The 21,309-nt window shown below is 31.0% G+C and overlaps 1 protein-coding gene across 4 annotated transcripts in view; it reads left to right on the forward strand.

Moving 5' to 3' along the window:
• Positions 1-2,119, forward strand: part of LOC145136118 (uncharacterized) — a 7,056-nt gene extending 4,937 nt beyond the window's left edge. For all 4 annotated transcript variants that reach the window (XM_079070310.1, XM_079070309.1, XM_079070311.1 and 1 more), the window contains 4 exons: positions 427-855; positions 929-1,224; positions 1,311-1,440; positions 1,533-2,119. In XM_079070310.1, coding sequence (XP_078926436.1) covers positions 427-855; positions 929-1,224; positions 1,311-1,440; positions 1,533-2,030 — 1,353 coding nt within the window. In that variant the 3' untranslated portion in view covers positions 2,031-2,119. The remainder of the gene's footprint in view (positions 1-426; positions 856-928; positions 1,225-1,310; positions 1,441-1,532) is intronic.
• Positions 2,120-21,309: the final 19,190 nt, after the last annotated feature.

Raw genomic sequence — 21,309 nt, forward strand, 5'->3', positions numbered from 1 at the left:
TAGTATCTGCTTCCTGCTTTATAACTTGTATCTGCTTCCTGCTTTATTGCTATCATTTGCTTTTTACTTTATTGCTAGTATATGCTTTCTGCTTTACACTTTATTGCTGGTATTTGCTTTCTACTTTATTGGTAGTACCTGCTTGCTTTATTGCGAATATCCGCTCTCTGCTTTATTGCTAGTATCTGCTTTCTGCTTTATATTTGGTATCTGCTTTCTGCTTTATTGCTGGTATCTGCTTTTTGCTTTATTGGTAGTACTTGCTTCCTGCTTTATTGAATGTATCTGCTTCCTACTTTATTGGTAGTATATGCTTTCTGCTTTATTGCTGGTATTTGCTTTCTACTTTATTGCTGGTACCTGCTTTCTGCTTTATTGCTGGTATCTGCTTACACTAATACGGTGTCATATGATCAATTTTTGTAGATGGGAAAAGTTTCAAAAGCATTGGAGGTGAGTGAAACAATGAAATGGAACGGGATAAAGCATAACATGAAGACATATTCAATGTTGATTAACGGATTCATAAAGCTAAAAGACTGGGCTAACGCATTTGCAATATTTGAAGATGTTATAAAAGACGGATTAAAGCCAGATGTTGTGCTTTACAACAACATCATCACAGCATTTTGTGGCATGGGAAACATGGATCGTGCAATTACTACAGTTTCAGAGATGCAAAAAGTAAGACACAAACCAACTTCACGCACATTTATGCCAATCATCCATGGCTATGCAAGAGCAGGAGAAGCCATAAAAGCTATTCAAGTCTTTGATATGATGAGAATGACTGGCTGCATTCCAACTGTCCACACTTACAATGCCCTAATCCTTGGTCTTGTTGAAAAACGCCTGGTATGTCTATTTTTATATATATATTTTTAACTTGTGAAAAAGTTGATAGATTTTTTTATTTTTATTTTTACAGATGGAAAGGGCTGTAAAAATATTAGATGAAATGTTGGTGGCTGGGATTACACCTAATGAACATACATATACAACAATCATGCATGGATATGCATCATTAGGTGACACTGGAAAAGCATTTGAGTATTTCTCTATACTTAAAAATGAAGGATTGGATGTTGATGTGTTCACATATGAGGCTTTACTTAAAGCTTGTTGTAAAGCTGGAAGGATGCAAAGTGCTTTAGCAGTTACTAAAGAAATGCATTCCCGAAAAATCCCAAGAAATACTTTTGTTTACAACATACTTATAGATGGGTACGATTTTTAAAATTATAATAAGATTAGTAAGTGTATTAATTTTATAATATTAGTAAGTACTAATCTTGTTTTTGTTTTTTTAGATGGGCTAGAAGAGGTGATGTTTGGGAAGCAGCTGATTTAATGCAACAAATGAAGCAAGAAGGGGTTCAACCTGATATCCGGACTTACACATCTTTCATCAATGCTTGTTGTAAAGCTGGAGATATGCTTGTATGTCTTTTTCCCAATTTACCCTTTGTACTTTTATTATTTACTAATTATTATTTTGTGGCTAATCTATTGATTATGAATTATGAGTGCAGAGAGCAGGGAAAACAATGAAGGAAATGGAGGCAGCAGGATTAAACCCTAATTTGAAAACCTACACAACCCTAATCCATGGGTGGGCCCGGGCTTCACTTCCTGAAAAAGCTTTAAAATGTTTTGAGGATATGAAATCTGCTGGATTAAAACCTGATGGAGCTGTCTACCATTGTTTAATGACATCATTGTTATCAAGAGCTTCAGTAGCTGAAGACTATATTTACTCGGGAGTTCAACACATTTGTGCTGAAATGGTGGAATCGGGTTTAACGGTTGATATGGGGACAGCTGTCCACTGGGCCCGCTGTTTAAGGAAGATTGAAAGAGGTGGCGGTGATATCACTGAAGCACTTCAGAAGACGTTCCCGCCTGATTGGAACTCTCAGAATATGCTTGATGAAATTTATGGGGTGGAGGTTAGTGATGGTGATGATGATAATGATGATGATGGATTGGTTTATCATGATGATGATGATTCTGATGGAGATTTTGATTGAGTGTATGTATATGTGGTGAATGTTTTTGATGGAATAATGATTTAATGATTTGTATTTTATGCTATGGGAGTTGTACATGTTCTCCATTAGTTTGAGGTGCAGTTGGTAATTTTGTTAAACTGCATACATTAATCACTAACTAGCGGAAAACCCATGCTTTGCATGGGGTGTTTTTTGTGTTTCTTATGTCAAAATGATTAGATTCAGAATCAACATATTGTTGGCTGAAAGTTGAATTTAAACTAGGAGTTTACAAGGTACGTAGGCAAGAACTATTGGAAATTTATTGAATAATTTGAGTTAAAAGTTCGATTTACACAAGGAGTATACAAGGCGAGAAACCTTTCCCTGCATAGCCAAATGTAAAGGAGTTTACAATTGTGACATATCCTTTCCATTTGAATAAGATGTGTTGTAATAAATTAATAATTAAAAGGGCGATTTTAATTCCAAGAGATAATAGCATGCTTTTTGATTTTATATTGAATAATAAATTAATAATAGTATATTACAATCACGAATATATTTTTATTTATATATTTTTAAATAAAAAACAAATTAAAACATAATAAAAGTTTAGTTAAACTGTTTTCTATTAGTTTATGAATATAATTAAGTATTCTTGTTATCTTTTTTCTAATTTGAAATCTTTTCATACTTAAAATTTTAGGAGTCACACCAAAGCTATATATTCTTTTAGGCCAAATTTGTCCCACGTATTAAATGGTTTTTTTTGACAATTGATTTTGACATTTTGGTTAGTTAATAAATACCAAAATCGAATCGGGTTAATTTTAACAATTGATTTCTATTATATTTTATCTTTATTAATTTGTTTTAACATTATACATCCGGGTCGGATCGGAGGGTCCCAAATCAATTCACAATATCTGTAGCATTACCATTTACAACACACAGTTCAATTTTAAGTAATAAGAATTACGGTTTACTGTACTTTACAAGTGCTGCTGCAGATAAGTGCGTCGTTATAGTAGAAAGAGGATAAGTGGTTGAAGGAAAACAGAGTCATACTCATACCCTACTTACCACGGGAGAACGGAGGCTGACGTCGGTATTCACCGGAACAACCACTACTGGCATGTAATTTCCCCGTCATTCACTATCGTCTCAATTTAGTATCTCTCCATATTGGAAATTACGTTTCCGTTTCTAATTTCGTGTAAGAACTTCATCAAGCCATTCAATATTACAGTACAGTTCGTTGTAGGGGTTTTCATGTTCCGAATTTCAGGGTTTACGTCAATGATTAGACTCTGAATCAACATATTGTTGGCTGAAAGTTGAATTTAAACTACGAGTTTACAAGGTACGTAGGCCAGAACTATTGGAAATTTATTGAATAATTTGAGTTAAAAGTTCAATTTACACAAGGAGTATACAAGGCAAGAAACCTTTTCCTGCATAGCCAAATGCAAAGGAGTTTACAATTGTGACATATCCCTTCCATTTAATTTGAATCAGATGTGTTGTAATAAATTAATAATTAAAAAGACGATTTTAATTCCAAGAGGTAATAACATACTTTTTGATTTTATATTGAATAATAAATTAATAATAGTATGTTACAATCACGAATATATTTTTATTTATATATTTTTAAATAAAAAACAATTTAAAACATAATAAAATTTTAGTTAAAATATTTTCTATTAGTTTGTCAAAATAATTAAGTATTATTGTTTTCTTTTTTCTAATTTGAAATCTTTCCGTACTTAAAATTTTAGGAGTCACACCACAGCCATATATTTTTTTAGGCCAAATTTGTCCCACGTATTAAATGGTTTTTTTGACAATTGATTTTTACATTTTGGTTAGTTAATAAATACCAAAATCGAATCGGGTAAATTTTAGCAATTGATTTCTATTATGTTTTATCTTTATTAATTTGTTTTAACATTATACACCAGGGTCGGATCGGAGGGTCCCAAATCAATTCACAATATCTGTAGCATTACCATTTACCACACACAGTTCAATTTTAAGTAATAAGAATTACAATTTACTGTACTTTACAAGTGCTGCTGCAGATAAGTGCGTCGTTCTAGTAGAGAGAGGATAAGTGGTTGAAGGAAAACAGACTGATACTCATACCCTACTTACCACGAGATAACGGAGGCTGACGACGGTATTCACCGGAACAACCGATACTGGCATGTAATTTCCCCGTCATTCAGTGTCACCTTAATTTAGTATCTCTCCATATTGGAGATTATGTTTCCGTTTCTAATTTCGTATAAGAACTTCATCAAGCCATTCGATATTATAGTACAGTTCGTTGTAGGGGTTTTCATGTTCCGAATTTCAGGGTTTAGGGCAATGATTAGACTCTGAATCAACATATTGTTGGCTGAAAGTTGAATTTAAACTAGGAGTTTACAAGGCACGTAGGCCAGAACTATTGGAAATTTATTGAATAATTTGAGTTAAAAGTTCGATTTACACAAGGAGTATACAAGGCGAGAAATCTTTTCCTGCATAGCCAAATGTAAAGGAGTTTACAATTGTGACATATCCCTTCCATTTGAATCAGATGTGTTGTAATAAATTAATAATTAAAAGGACGATTTTAATCCCATGAGGTAATAGCATGCTTTATGATTTTATATTGAATAATAAAGTAATAATAGTATATTACAATCACGAATATATTTTTATTTATATATTTTTAAATAAAAAAAATTAAAACATAATAAAATTTTAGTTAAACTGTTTTCTATTAGTTTGTGAATATAATTAAGTATTCTTGTTATCTTTTTTCTCATTTGAAATCTTTTCATTCTTAAAGTTTTAGGAGTCACACCAAGGCCATATATTTTTTTAGGTCAAATTTGTCCCACGTATTAAATGGTTTTTTTTAACAATTGATTTTGACATTTTGGTTAGTTAATAACTACGAAAATCGAATCGGGTTAATTTTAACAATTGATTTCTATTATGTTTTATCTTTATTAATTTGTTTTAACATTATACATCCGGGTCGGATCGGAGGGTCCCGAATCAATTCACAATATCTGTAGCATTACCATTTACCACACACAGTTCAATTTTAAGTAATAAGAATTACAGTTTACTGTACTTTACAAGTGCTACTGCAGATAAGTGCATCGTTCTAGTAGAGAGAGGATAAGTGGCTGAAGGAAAACAGAGTCATTCTCATACCCTACTTACCACGAGAGAAGGGAGGCTGACGCCGGTATTCACCGGAACAACCACTACTGGCATGTAATTTCCCCGTGATTCACTGTCGCCTCAATTCAGTATCTCTCCATATTGGAAATTACGTTTCCGTTTCTAATTTCGTGTAAGAACTTCATCAAGCCATTCGATATTATAGTACAGTTCGTTGTATCGTTGTAGGGGTTTTCATGTTCCGAATTTCAGGGTTTAGGGCAATGATTAAACTCTGAATCAACATATTGTTGCCTGAAAGTTGAATTTAAACTAGGAGTTTAAAAGGCACGTAGGCCAGAACTATTGGAAATTTATTGGATAATTTGAGTTAAAAGTTCGACTTACACAAGGAGTATACAAGGCGAGAAATCTTTGCCTGCATAGCCAAATGTAAAGGAGTTTACAGTTGTGACATATCCCTTCCATTTGAATCACATGTGTTGTAATAAATTAATAATAAAAAGGACGATTTTAATCCAAAGAGGTAATAGGATGTTTTTTGATTTTTATATTGATTAATAAATTAATAATAGTATATTACAATCACAAATATATTTTTATTTATATATTTTTAAATAAAAGACAAATTAAAACATAATAAAATTTTGGTTAAACTGCTTTCTATTAGTTTGTGAATATAATTAAGTATTCTTGTTATCTTTTTTCTAATTTGAAATCTTTTCATACTTCAAATTTTAGGAGTCACACCAAAGCCATATATTTTTTTAGGCCAAATTTGTCCGACGTATTAAATGGTTTTTTTGACAATTGATTTTGACATTTTGGTTAGTTAATAAATACCAAAATCGAAGCGGGTTAATTTTAACAATTGATTTCTATTATGTTTTATCTTTATTAATTTGTTTTAACATTATACATCCAGGTCGGATCGGAGGGTCCCAAATCAATTTACAATTTCTGTGGCATTACTATTTACCACACACAGTTCAATTTTAAGTAATAAGAATTACAGTTTACTGTACTTTACAAGTGCTGCTGCAGATAAGTGCATCGTTCTAGTAGAGAGAGGATAAGTGGCTGAAGGAAAACATAGTCATTCTCATACCCTACTTACCACGAGAGAATGGAGGCTGACGCCGGTATTCACCGGAACAACCGCTACTGGCATGTAATTTCCCCGTGATTCACTGTCGCCTCAATTCAGTATCTCTCCATATTGGGAATTACGTTTCCGTTTCTAATTTCGTGTAAGACCTTCATCAAGCCATTCGATATTATAGTACAGTTCGTTGTAGGGGTTTTCAAGTTCCGAATTTCAAGGTTTAGGGAAATGATTAGACTCTGAATCAACATATTGTTGGCTGAAAGTTGAATTTAAACTAGGATTTTTCTAGGTACGTTGGCCAGAACTATTGGAAATTTATTGAATAATTTGAGTTAAAAGTTCAATTTACACAAGGAGTATACAAGGCGAGAAACCTTTTCCTGCATAGCCAAATGTAAAGGAGTTTACAATTGTAACATATGTGTTGTAATAAATTAATAATTAAAAGGACGATTTTAATACCAATAGGTAATAGCATGCTTTTTAATTTTATATTGAATAATAAATTAATAATTGTATATTACAATCAGGAATATATTTTTATTTATATACTTTTAAATAAAAAACAAATTAAAACATAATAAAATTTTAGTTAAACTGTTTTCTATTAGTTTGTGAATATAATTAAGTATTCTTGTTATCTTTTTTCTAATTTGAAATCTTTTCATACTTAAAATTTTAGGAGTCACACCAAAGCCATATATTTTTTTAGGCCAAATTTGTCCCACGTATTAAATGATTTTTTTAACAATTGATTTTGACATTTTGGTTAGTTAATAAATACCAAAATCGAATCGGGTTCATTTTAACAATTGATTTCTATTATGTTTTATCTTTATTAATCTGTTTTAACATTATACATCCGGGTCGGATCGGAGGGTCCCAAATCAATTCACAATATCTGTAGCATTACCATTTACCACACACAGTTCAATTTTAAGTAATAAGAATTACAGTTTACTGTACTTTACAAGTGCTGCTGCAGATAAGTGCATCGTTCTAGTAGAGAGAGGATAAGTGGCTGAAGGAAAACAGAGTCATACTCATACCCTACTTACCACGAGAGAACGGAGGCTGACGTCGTTATTCACCGGAACAATCGCTATTGGCATGTAATTTCCCCGTCATTCACTGTCGCCTCAATTCAGTATCTCTCCATATTTTAAATTACGTTTCCGCTTCTAATTTTGTGTAAGAACTTCATCAAGCCATTCGATATTATAGTACAGTTTGTTGTATCGGTTTAGGGGTTTTCATGTTCCGAATTTCAGGGTTTAGGGCAATGATTAAACTCTGAATCAACATATTGTTGCCTGAAAGTTGAATTAAACTAGGAGTTTAAAAGGCACGCAGGCCAGAACTATTGGAAATTTATTGAATAATTTGAGTTAAAAGTTCGATTTACACAAGGAGTATACAAGGCGAGAAACCTTTTCCTGCATAACCAAATGTAAAGGAGTTTACAGTTGTGACATATCCCTTTCATTTGAATCACATGTGTTGTAATAAATTAATAATAAAAAGGACGATTTTAATCCCAAGAGGTAATAGCATGCTTTTTGATTTTATATTGAATAATAAATTAATAATAGTATATTACAATCACGAATATATTTTTATTTATATACTTTTAAATAAAAAACAAATTAAAACATAATAAAATTTTGGTTAAACTGTTTTCTATTAGTTTGTGAATATAATTAAGTATTCTTGTTATCTTTTTTCTAATTTGAAATCTTTTCATACTTAAAATTTTAGGAGTCACACCAAAGCTATATATTTTTTAGGCCAAATTTGTCCCACGTATTAAATGGTTTTTTTGACAATTGATTTTGACATTTTGGTTAGTTAATAAATACCAAAATCGAATCGGGTAAATTTTAGCAATTGATTTCTATTATGTTTTATCTTTATTAATTTGTTTTAACATTATACATCTGGGTCGGATCGGAGGGTCCCAAATCAATTCACAATATCTGTGGCATTACCATTTACCACACACAGTTCAATTTTAAGTAATAAGAATTATAGTTTACTGTACTTTACAAGTGCTGCTGCAGATAAGTGCATCGTTCTAGTAGACAGAGGATAAGTGGCCGAAGGAAAGCTCACGCTGGTATTCACCGGAACAACCGCTACTGGCATGTAATTTCCCCGTGATTCACTGTCGCCTCAATTCAGTATCTCTCCATAATGGGAATTACGTTTCCGTTTCTAATTTCGTGTAAGAACTTCATCAAGCCATTCGATATTATAGTACAGTTCGTTGTAGGGGTTTTCGTGTTCCGAATTTCAGGGTTTAGGGCAATGATTAGACTCTGAATCAACATATTGTTGGCTGAAAGTTGAATTTAAACTAGGAGTTTACAAGGTACGTAGGCGAGAACTATTGGAAGTTTATTGAATAATTTGAGTTAAAAGTTCGATTTACACAAGGAGTATACAAGGGTTGAAACCTTTTCCTGCATAGCCAAATGTAAAGGAGTTTACAATTGTGACATATCCCTTCCATTTAAATCAGATGTGTTGTAATAATTTAATAATTAAAAGGACGATTTTAATTCCAAGAGGTAATAGCATGCTTTTTGATTTTATATTGAATAATAAATTAATAATAGTATATATTACAATCACGAATATATTTTTATTGATATATTTTTAAGTAAAAAACAAATTAAAACATAATAAAATTTTAGTTAAACTGTTTTCTATTAGTTTGTGAATATAATTAAGTATTCTTGTTATCTTTTTTCTAATTTGAAATCTTTTCATACTTCAAATTTTAGGAGTCACACCAAAGCCATATATTTTTTAGGCCTAATTTGTCCCACGTATTAAATGGTTTTTTTGACAATTGATTTTGACATTTTGGTTAGTTAATAAATACCAAAATCGAATCGGATTAATTTTAACAATTGATTTCTATTATGTTTTATCTTTATTAATTTGTTTTAACGTTATACATCCGGGTCGGATCGGAGGCTCCAAAATCAATTCACAATATCTGTGGCATTACCATTTACCACACACAGTTCAATTTTAAGTAATAAGAATTACGGTTTACTGTACTTTACAAGTGCTGCTGCAGATAAGTGCATCGTACTAGTAGAGAGAGGATAAGTGGCTGAAGGAAAACAGAATCATACTCATACCCTACTTACCACGAGGGAACGGAGGCTGACGCCAGTATTCACCGGAACATCCGCTACTGGCATGTAATTTCCCCGTCATTCACTGTCGCCTCAATTCAGTATCTCTCCATATTGGAAATTACGTTTCCGTTTCTAATTTCTTGTAAGAACTTCATCAAGCAATTCGATATTTTAGTACGGTTCGTGTTAGGGGTTTTCATGTTCCGAATTTCAGGGTTTAGGGCAATGATTAGACTCTGAATCAACATATTGTTGGCTGAAAGTTGAATTTAAACTAGGAGTTTACAAGGTACGTAGGCAAAAACTATTGGAAATTTATGGAATAATTTGAGCTAAAAGTTCGATTTACACAAGGAGTATACAAGGCGAGAAACCTTTTCCTGCATAGCCAAATGTAAAGGAGTTTACAATTATTGTGACAATCCCTTCCATTTGAATCAGATGTGTTGTAATAAATTAATAATTAAAAAGACGATTTTAATCCCAAGAGGTAATAACATGCTTTTTGATTTTATACTGAATAATAAATTAATAATAGTATATTACAATCACGAATATATTTTTATTTATATATTTTTAAATAAAAAAAATTAAAACATAATAAAATTTTAGTTAAACTGTATTTTATTAGGAGTCACACCACAATCATATATTTCTTGGGCCAAATTTGTCCCACGTATTAAATGGTTTTTTTGACAATTGATTTTGACATTTCGGTTAGTTAGTTAAGACAAAAATCGAATCGGGTGAATTTTAGCAATTGATTTCTATTATGTTTTATCTTTATTAATTCGTTTTAGCATTATACATACGGGTCGGATCGGAGGGTCCCAAATCGATTCACAATATCTGTGGCATTACCATTTACCACACACAGTTAAATTTTAAGTAATAAGAATTACAGTTTACTGTACTTTACAAGTGCTGCTGTAGATAAGTGCATCGTTCTAGTAGAGAGAGGATAAGTGGCTGAAGGAAAACAGAGTCATACTCATATCCTACTTACCACGAGAGAACGAAGGCTGACGCCGGTATTCACCGGAACAACCGCTACTGGCATGTAATTTCCCCGTGATTCACTGTCGTCTCAATTCAGTATCTCTCCATATTGGAAATTACGTTTCCGTTTCTAATTTCGTGTAAGAACTTCATCAAGCCATTCGATATTATAGTACAGTTCGTTATAGGGGTTTTCATGTTCCGAATTTCAGGGTTTAGGGCAATGATTAGACTCTGAATCAACATATTGTTGGTTGAAAGTTGAATTTACACTAGGAGTTTACAAGGTACGTAGGCCAGAACTATTGGAAATGTATTGAATAATTTGAGTTAAATGTTCGATTTACACAAGGAGTATACAAGGCGAGAAACCTTTTCCTGCATTGCCAAATGTAAAAGAGTTTACAATTGTGACATATGCCTTCCATTTAAATCAGATGTGTTGTAATAAATTAATAATTAAAAGGATGATTTTAATCCCAAGAGGTAATAGCAAGCTTTTTGATTTAATGATGAATAATGAATTAATAATAGTATATTACAATCACGAATATATTTTTATTTATATATTTTTAAATAAAAAACAAATTAAAACATAATAAAATTTTAGTTAAACTGTTTTCTATTAGTTTGTGAATATAATTAAGTATTCATGTTATCTTTTTTCTAATTTGAAATCTTTTCATACTTCAATTTTTAGGAGTCACACCAAAGCCATATATTTTTTTAGGCCAAATTTGTCCCACGTATTAAATGGTTTTTTTGACAATTGATTTTGACATTTTGGTTAGTTAATAAATACCAAAATCGAATCGGGTTAATTTTAACAATTGATTTCTATTATGTTTTATCTTTATTAATTTGTTTTAACATTATACATCCGGGTCGGATCGGAGGGTCCCGAATCAATTCACAATATCTGTGGCATTACCATTTACCACACACAGTTCAATTTTAAGTAATAAGAATTACAGTTTACTGTACTTTACAAGAATTGCTGCAGATAAGTGCGTCGTTCTAGTAGAGAGAGGATAAGTGGTTGAAGGAAAAAGACGCTTTTAATCCCAAGAGGTAATAACATGCTTTTTGATATTATATTGAATAATAAATTAATAATAATATATTACATTCACGAATATATTTTTATTTATATATTTTTAAATAAAAAACAAATTAAAACATAATAAAATTTTAGTTAAACTGTTTTTTATTAGTTTGTGAAAATAATAAAGTATTCGTGTTATCTTTTTTCTAATTTGAAATCTTTTTGTACTTAAAATTTTAGGAGTCACACCACAGCCATATATTTTTTTAGGCCAAATTTGTCCTACTTATTAAATGGTTTTTTTGACAATTGATTTTGACATTTTGGTTAGTTAATAAATACCAAAATCGAATCGGGTTATTTTTTGCAATTGATTTCTATTATGTTTGATCTTTATTAATTTGTTTTAACATTATACATACGGGTCAGATCGGAGGGTCCCGAATCAATTCACAATATCCGTAGCATTACCGTTTACCACACACAGTTCAATTTTAAGTAATAAGAATTACAGTTTAATGTACTTTACAAGTGCTGCTGCAGATAAGTGCGTCGTTCTAGTAGAGAGAGGATAAGTGGTTGAAGGAAAACAGAGTCATACTCATACCCTACTTACCACGAGAGAACGGAGGCTGACGTCGGTATTCACCGGAACAACCGCTACTGGCATGTAATTTCCCCGTCATTCACTGTCGCCTCAATTAAGTATCTCTCCATATTGTAAATTACGTTTCCGTTTCTAATTTCGTGTAAGAACTTCATCAAGCCATTCGATATTATAGTACAGTTCGTGTTAGGGGTTTTCATGTTCCGAATTTCAGGGTTTAGGGCAATGATTAGACTTTGAATCAACATATTGTTGGCTGAAAGTTGAATTTAAAGTAGGAGTTTACAAGGTACGTAGGCCAGAATTATTGGAAATTTATTGAATAATTTGAGGTAAAAGTTCGATTTATACAAGGAGTATACAAGGCGAGAAACCTTTTCCTGTATAGCCAAATGTAAAGGAGTTTACAATTGTGACATATCCCTTCCATTTGAATCAGATGTGATGTAATAAATTAATAATTAAAAAGACGCTTTTAATCCCAAGAGGTAATAACATGCTTTTTGATATTATATTGAATAATAAATTAATAATAATATATTACATTCACGAATATATTTTTATTTATATATTTTTAAATAAAAAACAAATTAAAACATAATAAAATTTTAGTTAAACTGTTTTCTATTAGTTTGTGAATATAATAAAGTATTCGTGTTATCTTTTTTCTAATTTGAAATCTTTTTGTACTTAAAATTTTAGGAGTCACACCACAACCATATATTTTTTTAGGCCAAATTTGTCCTACTTATTAAATGGTTTTTTTGACAATTGATTTTGACATTTTGGTTAGTTAATAAATACCAAAATCGAATCGGGTTACTTTTTGCAATTGATTTCTATTATGTTTGATCTTTATTAATTTGTTTTAACATTATACATACGGGTCAGATCGGAGGGTCCCGAATCAATTCACAATATCCGTAGCATTACCGTTTACCACACATAGTTCAATTTTAAGTAATAAGAATTACAGTTTAATGTAATTTACAAGTGCTGCTGCAGATAAGTGCGTCGTTCTAGTAGAGAGAGGATAAGTGGTTGAAGGAAAACAGAGTCATACTCATACCCTACTTACCACGAGAGAACGGAGGCTGACGCCGGTATTCACCGGAACAACCGCTACTGGCATGTAATTTCCCCGCCATTCACTATCGCCTCAATTCAGTATATCTCCATATTGGAAATTACATTTCCATTTCTAATTTCGTGTAAGAACTTCATCAAGCCATTCGATATTATAGTACAGTTCGTTGTAGGGGTTTTCATGTTCCGAATTTCAGGGTTTAGGGCAATGATTGGACTCTGAATCAACATATTATTGGCTAAAAGTTGAATTTAAACTAAAAGTTTACAAGGTACGTTGGCCATAACTATTGGAAATTTATTGAATAATTTGAGTTAAAAGTTCGATTTACACAAGGAGTATACAAGGCGAGAAACCTTTTCCTGCATAGCCAAATGTAAAGGAGTTTACAATTGTGACATATCCCTTCCATTTGAATAAGATGTGTTGTAATAAATTAATAATTAAAAGGACGATTTTAATTCCAAGAGATAATAGCATGCTTTTTGATTTTATATTGAATAATAAATTAATAATAGTATATTACAATCACGAATATATTTTTATTTATATATTTTTAAATAAAAAACAAATTAAAACATAATAAAAGTTTAGTTAAACTGTTTTTTATTAGTTTATGAATATAATTAAGTATTCTTGTTATCTTTTTTCTAATTTGAAATCTTTTCATACTTAAAATTTTAGGAGTCACACCAAAGCTATATATATTCTTTTAGGCCAAATTTGTCCCACGTATTAAATGGTTTTTTTTGACAATTGATTTTGACATTTTGGTTAGTTAATAAATACCAAAATCGAATCGGGTTAATTTTAACAATTGATTTCTATTATATTTTATCTTTATTAATTTGTTTTAACATTATACATCCGGGTCGGATCGGAGGGTCCCAAATCAATTCCCAATATCTGTAGCATTACCATTTACAACACACAGTTCAATTTTAAGTAATAAGAACGGTTTACTGTACTTTACAAGTGCTGCTGCAGATAAGTGCGTCGTTATAGTAGAAAGAGGATAAGTGGTTGAAGGAAAACAGAGTCATACTCATACCCTACTTACCACGAGAGAACGGAGGCTGACGCCGATATTCACCGGAACAACCGCTACTGGCATGTAATTTCCCCGTCATTCACTGTCGCCTCAATTCAGTATCGCTCCATATTGGAAATTACGTTTCCGTTTCTAATGTCGTGTAAGATCTAAATCAAGCCATTCGATATTATAGTACAGTTCCTGTTAGGGGTTTTCATTTTCCGAATTTCAGGGTTTAGGGCAATGATTAGACTCTGAAGCAACATATTGTTGGCTGAAAGTTGAATTTAAACTAGGAGTTTACAAGGTACGTTGGCCAGAACTATTGGACATTTATTGAATAATTTGAGTTAAAAGTTCGATTTACACAAGGAGTATACAAGGTGAGAAACCTTTTCCTGCATAGCCAAATGTAAAGGAGTTTACAATTGTGACATATCCCTTCCATTTGAATCAGATGTGTTGTAATAAATTAGTAATTAAAAGGACGATTTTAATCCCAAGAGGTAAGAGCATGTTTTTTGATTTTATATTGAATAATAAATTATTAATAGTATATTACAATCACGAATATATTTTTATTTATATATTTTTAAATAAAAACCATATTAAAACATAATAAAATTTTGGTTAAACTGTTTTCAATAACTTTGTGAATATAATTAAGTATTCTTGTATTCTTTTTTCTAATTTGAAATCTTTTCATACCTAAAATTTTAGGAGTCACATCAAAGCCATATATTTTTTTGGCCAAATTTGTCCCACGTGTTAAATGGTTTTTTTGACATTTGATTTTGACATTTTGGTTAGTTAGAAAATACCAAAATCGAATCGGGTTAATTTTAACAATTGATTTCTATTATGTTTTGTCTTTATTAATTCGTTTTAACATTATACATCCGGGTCGGATCGGAGGGTCCCAAATCAATTCACAACATCTGTGGCATTACCATTTACCACACACAGTTCAATTTTAAGTAATAAGAATTACAGTTTACTATATTTTACAAGTGCTGCTGCACATAAGTGCGTCGTTCTAGTAAAGAGAGGATAAGTGGTTGAAGGAAAATAGAGTTATACTCATACCTTACTTACCATGAGAGAACGGAGGCTGACGCCGGTATTCACCGGAACAACCACTACTGGCATGTAATTTCCCCGTCATTCACTGTCACCTTAATTCAGTATCTCTCCATATTGGAAATTACGTTTCCGTTTATAATTTCGTGTAAGAAGTTCATCGATATTATAGTACAGTTCGTGTTAGGGGTTTTCATGTTCCAAATTTCAGGGTTTAGGGCAATGATTAGACTCTGAATCAACATATTGTTGGCTGAAAGTTGAATTAAAACTAGGAGTTTACAAGGTACGTTGGCCAGAACTATTGGAAATTTATTGAATAATTTGAGTTAAAAAGTTCTATTTACACAAGGAGTATACAAGGCGAGAAACCTTTTCCTGCATAGCCAAATGTAAAGGAGTTTAGAATTGTGACATATCCATTCCATTTGAATCAGATGTGTGGTAATAAATTAATAAATAAAAGGACGATTTTAATCACAATAGGTAATAGCATGCTTTTTAATTTTATATTGAATAATAAATTAATAATAGAATATTACAATCACGAATATATATATATATATATATATATATATATATATATATATATATATATATATATATAAAACAAATTAAAACGTAATAAAAATTTAGTTAAACTGTTTTCTATTAGTTTGTGAATATAATTAAATATTCTTGTTATCTTTTTTCTAACTTGAAATCTTTTAATACTTAAAATTTTAGGAGTCACACCGAAGCCATTTATTTTTTTAGGCCAAATTTGTCCCACGTATTAAATTGTTTTTTTGACAATTGATTTTGACATTTTGGTTAGTTACCAAATACCAAAATCGAATCGGCTTATTTTTAAAAATTGATTTCTATTATGTTTTATCATTATTAATTTGTTTTAACATTATAAATACGGGTCGGATCGGAGGGTCCCGAATCAATTCAGAATATCTGTAGCATTACCATTTACCACACACAGTTCAATTTTAAGTAATAAGAATTACAGTTTATTGTACTTTACAAGTGCTGCTGCAGATAAGTGCATCGTTCTAGTAGAGAGAGGATAAGTGGTTGAAGGAAAACGGAATCATACTCATACCCTACTTACCACGAGAGAACGGAGGTTGACGCCGGTATTCACCGAACAACCGCTACTGGCATGTAATTTCCCCGTCATTCACGGTCGCCTCAATTCAGTATCTCTACATATTGGAAATTTCGCTTCCGTTTCTAATTTCGTGTAAGAACTTCATCAAGTCATTCGATATTATAGTACAGTTCGTTGTAGGGATTTTCATGTTCCGAATTTCAGGGTTTAGGGCAATGATTAGACTCTGAGTCAACATATTGTTGGCTGAAAGTTGAATTTAAACTAGGAGTTTACAAGGTACGTTAGCCAGAACTATTGGAAATTTATTGAATAATTTGAGTTAAAAGTTCGATTTACACAAGGAGCATACAAGGCGCGAAACCTTTTCCTGCATAGCCAAATGTAAAGGATTTACAATTGTGACATATCCCTTCCATTTGAATCAGATGTATTGTAATAAATTAATAATTAAAAGGACGATTTTAATCTGAATAGGTAATAGCATGCTTTTTAATTTTATATTGAATAATAAATTAATAATAGTATATTACAATCATGAATATATATATATATATATATATATATATATATATATATATATATATATATATATAACAAATTAAAACGTAATAAAAATTTAGTTAAACTGTTTTCTATTAGTTTGTGAATATAATTAAGTATTCTTGTTATCTTTTTTCTAACTTGAAATCTTTTCATACTTAAAATTTTAAGAGTCACACCAAAGCCATATATTTTTTAGGCCAAATTTGTCCCACGTATTAAATGTTTTTTTTGACAATTGATTTTGACATTTTGGTTAGTTAACAAATACCAAAATCGAATCGGCTTATTTTTAAAAATTGATTTCTATTATCTTTTATCATTATTAATTTGTTTTAACATTATACATATGGGTCGGATCGGAGGGTCCCAAATCAATTCACAATATCTGTAGCATTACCAATTACCACACACAGTTCAATTTTAAGTAATAAGAATTACAGTTTACTGTACTTTACAAGTGCTGCTGCAGATAAGTGCGCCGTTCTAGTAGACAGAGGATAAGTGGTTGAAGGAAAACGGAATCATACTCATACCCTACTTACCACGAGAGAACGGAGGCTGACGCCGGTATTCACCGGAACAACCGCTACTGGCATGTAATTTCCCCATCATTCACTGTCGCCTCAATTCAGTATCTCTCCATATTGGAAATTTCGTTTCCGTTTCTAATTTCGTGTAAGAACTTCATCAAGCCATTCGATATTATAGTACAGTTCATTGTAGGGGTTTTCATGTTCCGAATTTCAGGGTTTAGGGCAATGATTAGACTCTGAATCAACATATTGTTGGCTGAAAGTTGAATTTAAACTAGGAGTTTACAAAGTACGTTGGCCAGAACTATTGGAAATTTATTGAATAATTTGAGTTAAAAGTTCGATTTACACAAGGAGTATACAAGGCGCGAAACCTTTTCCTACATAACCAAATGTAAAGGAGTTTACAATTGTGACATATCCCTTCCATTTGAATCAGATGTGTTGTAATAAATTAATATATAAAAGGACGATTCTAATCCCAATAGGTAATAGCATGCTTTTTAATTTTATATTGAATAATAAATTAATAATAGTATATTACAATCACGAATATATATATTTATATATATATATATATATATATATATATATATATATATATATTTTTAAATAAAAAACAAATTAAAACATAATAAAATTTTAGTTAAACTGTTTTCTATTAGTTTGTGAATATAATTAAGTAATAAGAATTACAGTTTACTATACTTTACAAGTGCTGTTGCAGATAAGTGCGTCGTTCTAGTAGAGAGAGGATAAGTAGTTGAAGGAAAACAGAGTCATACTCATACCCTACTTACCATGAGAGAACGGAGGCTGACGCCGGTATTCACCGGAACAACCGCTACTGGCATGTAATTTCCCCGTCATTCAGTGTCGCCTCAATTCAGTATCTCTCCATGTTGGAAATTACGTTTCCGTTTCTAATTTCGTGTAGGAACTTCATCAGGCCATTCGATATTATAGTAAAGTTCGTTGTAGGGGTTTTCATGTTCCGAATTTCAGGGTTTAGGGCAATGATTAGACTCTGAATCAACATATTATTGGCTAAAAGTTGAACTTAAACTAGGAGTTTACAAGGTACGTAGGCCAGAACTATTGAAAATTTATTGAATAATTTGAGTTAAAAGTTTGATTTACACAAGGAGTATACAAGGCGAAAAACATTTTACTGCATAGCCAAATGTAAAAGAGTTGACAATTGTGACATATCCCTTCCATTTGAATAAGATGTGTTGTAATAAATTAATAATTAAAAGGACCATTTTAATCCCAAGAGGTAATAGCATGTTTTTTTGATTTTATATTGAATAATAATATATTAAAAGTAAATTACAATCACAAATAGATTTTTATTTATATATTTTTAAATAAAAAACAAATTAAAACATAATAAAATTTTGGTTAAACGGTTTTCTATTAGTTTCTTAATATAATTAAGTATTCTTGTTATCTTTTTTATAATTTGAAATCTTTTCATACTTAAAATTTTAGGAGTCACACCAAAGCCATATATTTTTTAGGCCAAATTTCTCCCACATATTAAATGGTTTTTTTGACAATTGATTTTGACGTTTTGGTTAGTTAATAAATACCAAAATAGAATCGGGTTAGTTTTAACAATTGATTTCTATTAGGTTTTATCTTTATTAATTCGTTTTAACATTATACATCCGGGTCGGATCGAAGGTCCCAAATCAATTCACAACATCTGTGGCATTACCATTTACCACACACAGTTCAATTTTAAGTAATAAGAATTACAGTTTACTGTACTTTACAGGTGTTGCTGCAGATAAGTGCGTCGTTATAGTAGAGAGAGGATTAGTGGTCGAAGGAAAACAGAGTCATACTCATACCCTACTTACCACGAGAGAATGGAGGCTGACGCCAGTATTCACCAGAACAACCGCTACTGGCATGTAATTTCCCCGTCATTCACCGTCGCCTCAATTCAGTATATCTCCATATTGGAAATTACATTTCCGTTTCTAATTTCGTGTAAGAACTTCATCATGCCATTCGATATTATAGTACAGTTCATTGTAGGGGTTTTCATGTTCCGAATTTCAGGGATTAGGGCAATGATTAGACTCTGAATCAACATATTGTTGGCTGAAAGTTAAATTTAAACTAGGAGTTTACAAGGTACGTATGCCAGAACTATTGGAAATTTATTGAATAATTTGAGTTAAAAGTTCTATTTACACAAGGAGTATACAAGGCGAGAAATCTTTTCCTACATAGCCAAATGTAAAGGAGTTTACAGTTGTGACATATCCCTTCCATTTGAATCTGATGTGCTGTAATAAATTAATAATTAAAAGGTCGATTTTAACCCCAAGAGGTAATAGCGTGCTTTTTGATTTTATATTGAATAATAAATTAATAATAGTATATTACAATCACGAATATATATATTTATTTAGATATTTTTAAATAAAAAAAATTAAAACATAATAGAATTTTAGTTAAACTGTTTTCTATTAGTTTGTGTATATAATTAAGTATTCTTGTTATCTTTTTTCTAATTTGAAATCTTTTCATACTTCAAATTTTAGGAGTCACACCAAAGCCATATATTTTTTTAGGGCAAATTTTTCTCACGTATTAAATGGTTTTTTTGACAATTGATTTTGACATTTTGGTTAGTTAATAAATACCAAAATCGAATCGGGTTAATTTTAACAATTGATTTCTATTATGATTTATCTTTATTAATTCGTTTTAACATTATACATCCGGGTCGGATCGAAGGTCCGAAATCAATTCACAACATGTGTGGCATAACCATTTACCACACACAGTTCAATTTTAAGTAATATGATTTACAGTTTACTGTACTTTACAAGTACTGTTGCAGATAAGTGCGTCGTTCTAGTAGAGAGAGGATAAGTGGTTGAAAGAAAACAGAGTTATACTCATACCCTACTTACCACTAGAGAACGGAGGCTGACGCCGGTATTCACCGGAACAACCGCTACTGGCATGTAATTTCCCGGTCATTCACTGTCGCCTCAATTCAGTATCTCTCCATATTGGAAATTACGTTTCCGTTTCTAATTTCGTGTAAGAACTTCATCAAGCCATTCGATATTATAGTACAGTTCGTGTTAGGGGTTTTCATGTTCCGAATTTCAGGGTTTAGGGCAATGATTAGACTCTGAATCAACATATTGTTGGCTGAAAGTTGAATTTAAAGTAGGAGTTTACAAGGTACGTTGGCCAGAACTATTGGAAATTTATTGAATAATTTGAGTTAAAAGTTCGATTTACACAAGAAGTATACAAGGCGAGAAACTTTTCCTGCATAGCCAAATGTAAAGGAGTTTACAATTGTGACATATCCCTTCCATTTGAATCAGATGTGTTGTAATTAATTAATAATTAAAAGAACGATTTTAATCCCAAGAGGTAATAGCATGCTTTTTAATTTTATATTAAATAATAAATTATTAATAGTATATTACAATCACGAATATATTTTTCTGTATATATTTTTAAATAAAAAAACAAATTAAAACATAATAAAAATTTAGTTAAACTGTTTTCTATTACTTTGTGAATATAATTAAGTATTCTTGTTATCTTTTTTCTAATTTGAAATATTTTCATACTTAAAATTTTAGGAGTCACACCAAAGCCATATATTTTTTTTGGCTAAATTTGTCCCACTTATTAAATGGTTTTTTTGACATTTAATTTTGACATTTTGGTTAGTTAATAAATACCAAAATCAAATCGGGTTAATTTTCACAATTGATTTCTATTATGTTTTATCTTTATTAATTTGTTTTAACATTATATATCCGGGTCGGATCGGAGGGTCCCAAATCA

This window comes from Lactuca virosa, chromosome 9 (assembly GCF_052849685.1).
Source record: "Lactuca virosa cultivar CGN04683 chromosome 9, Lactuca_virosa_CGN04683_v6, whole genome shotgun sequence".
Taxonomy (NCBI): Eukaryota; Viridiplantae; Streptophyta; class Magnoliopsida; order Asterales; family Asteraceae; genus Lactuca; species Lactuca virosa.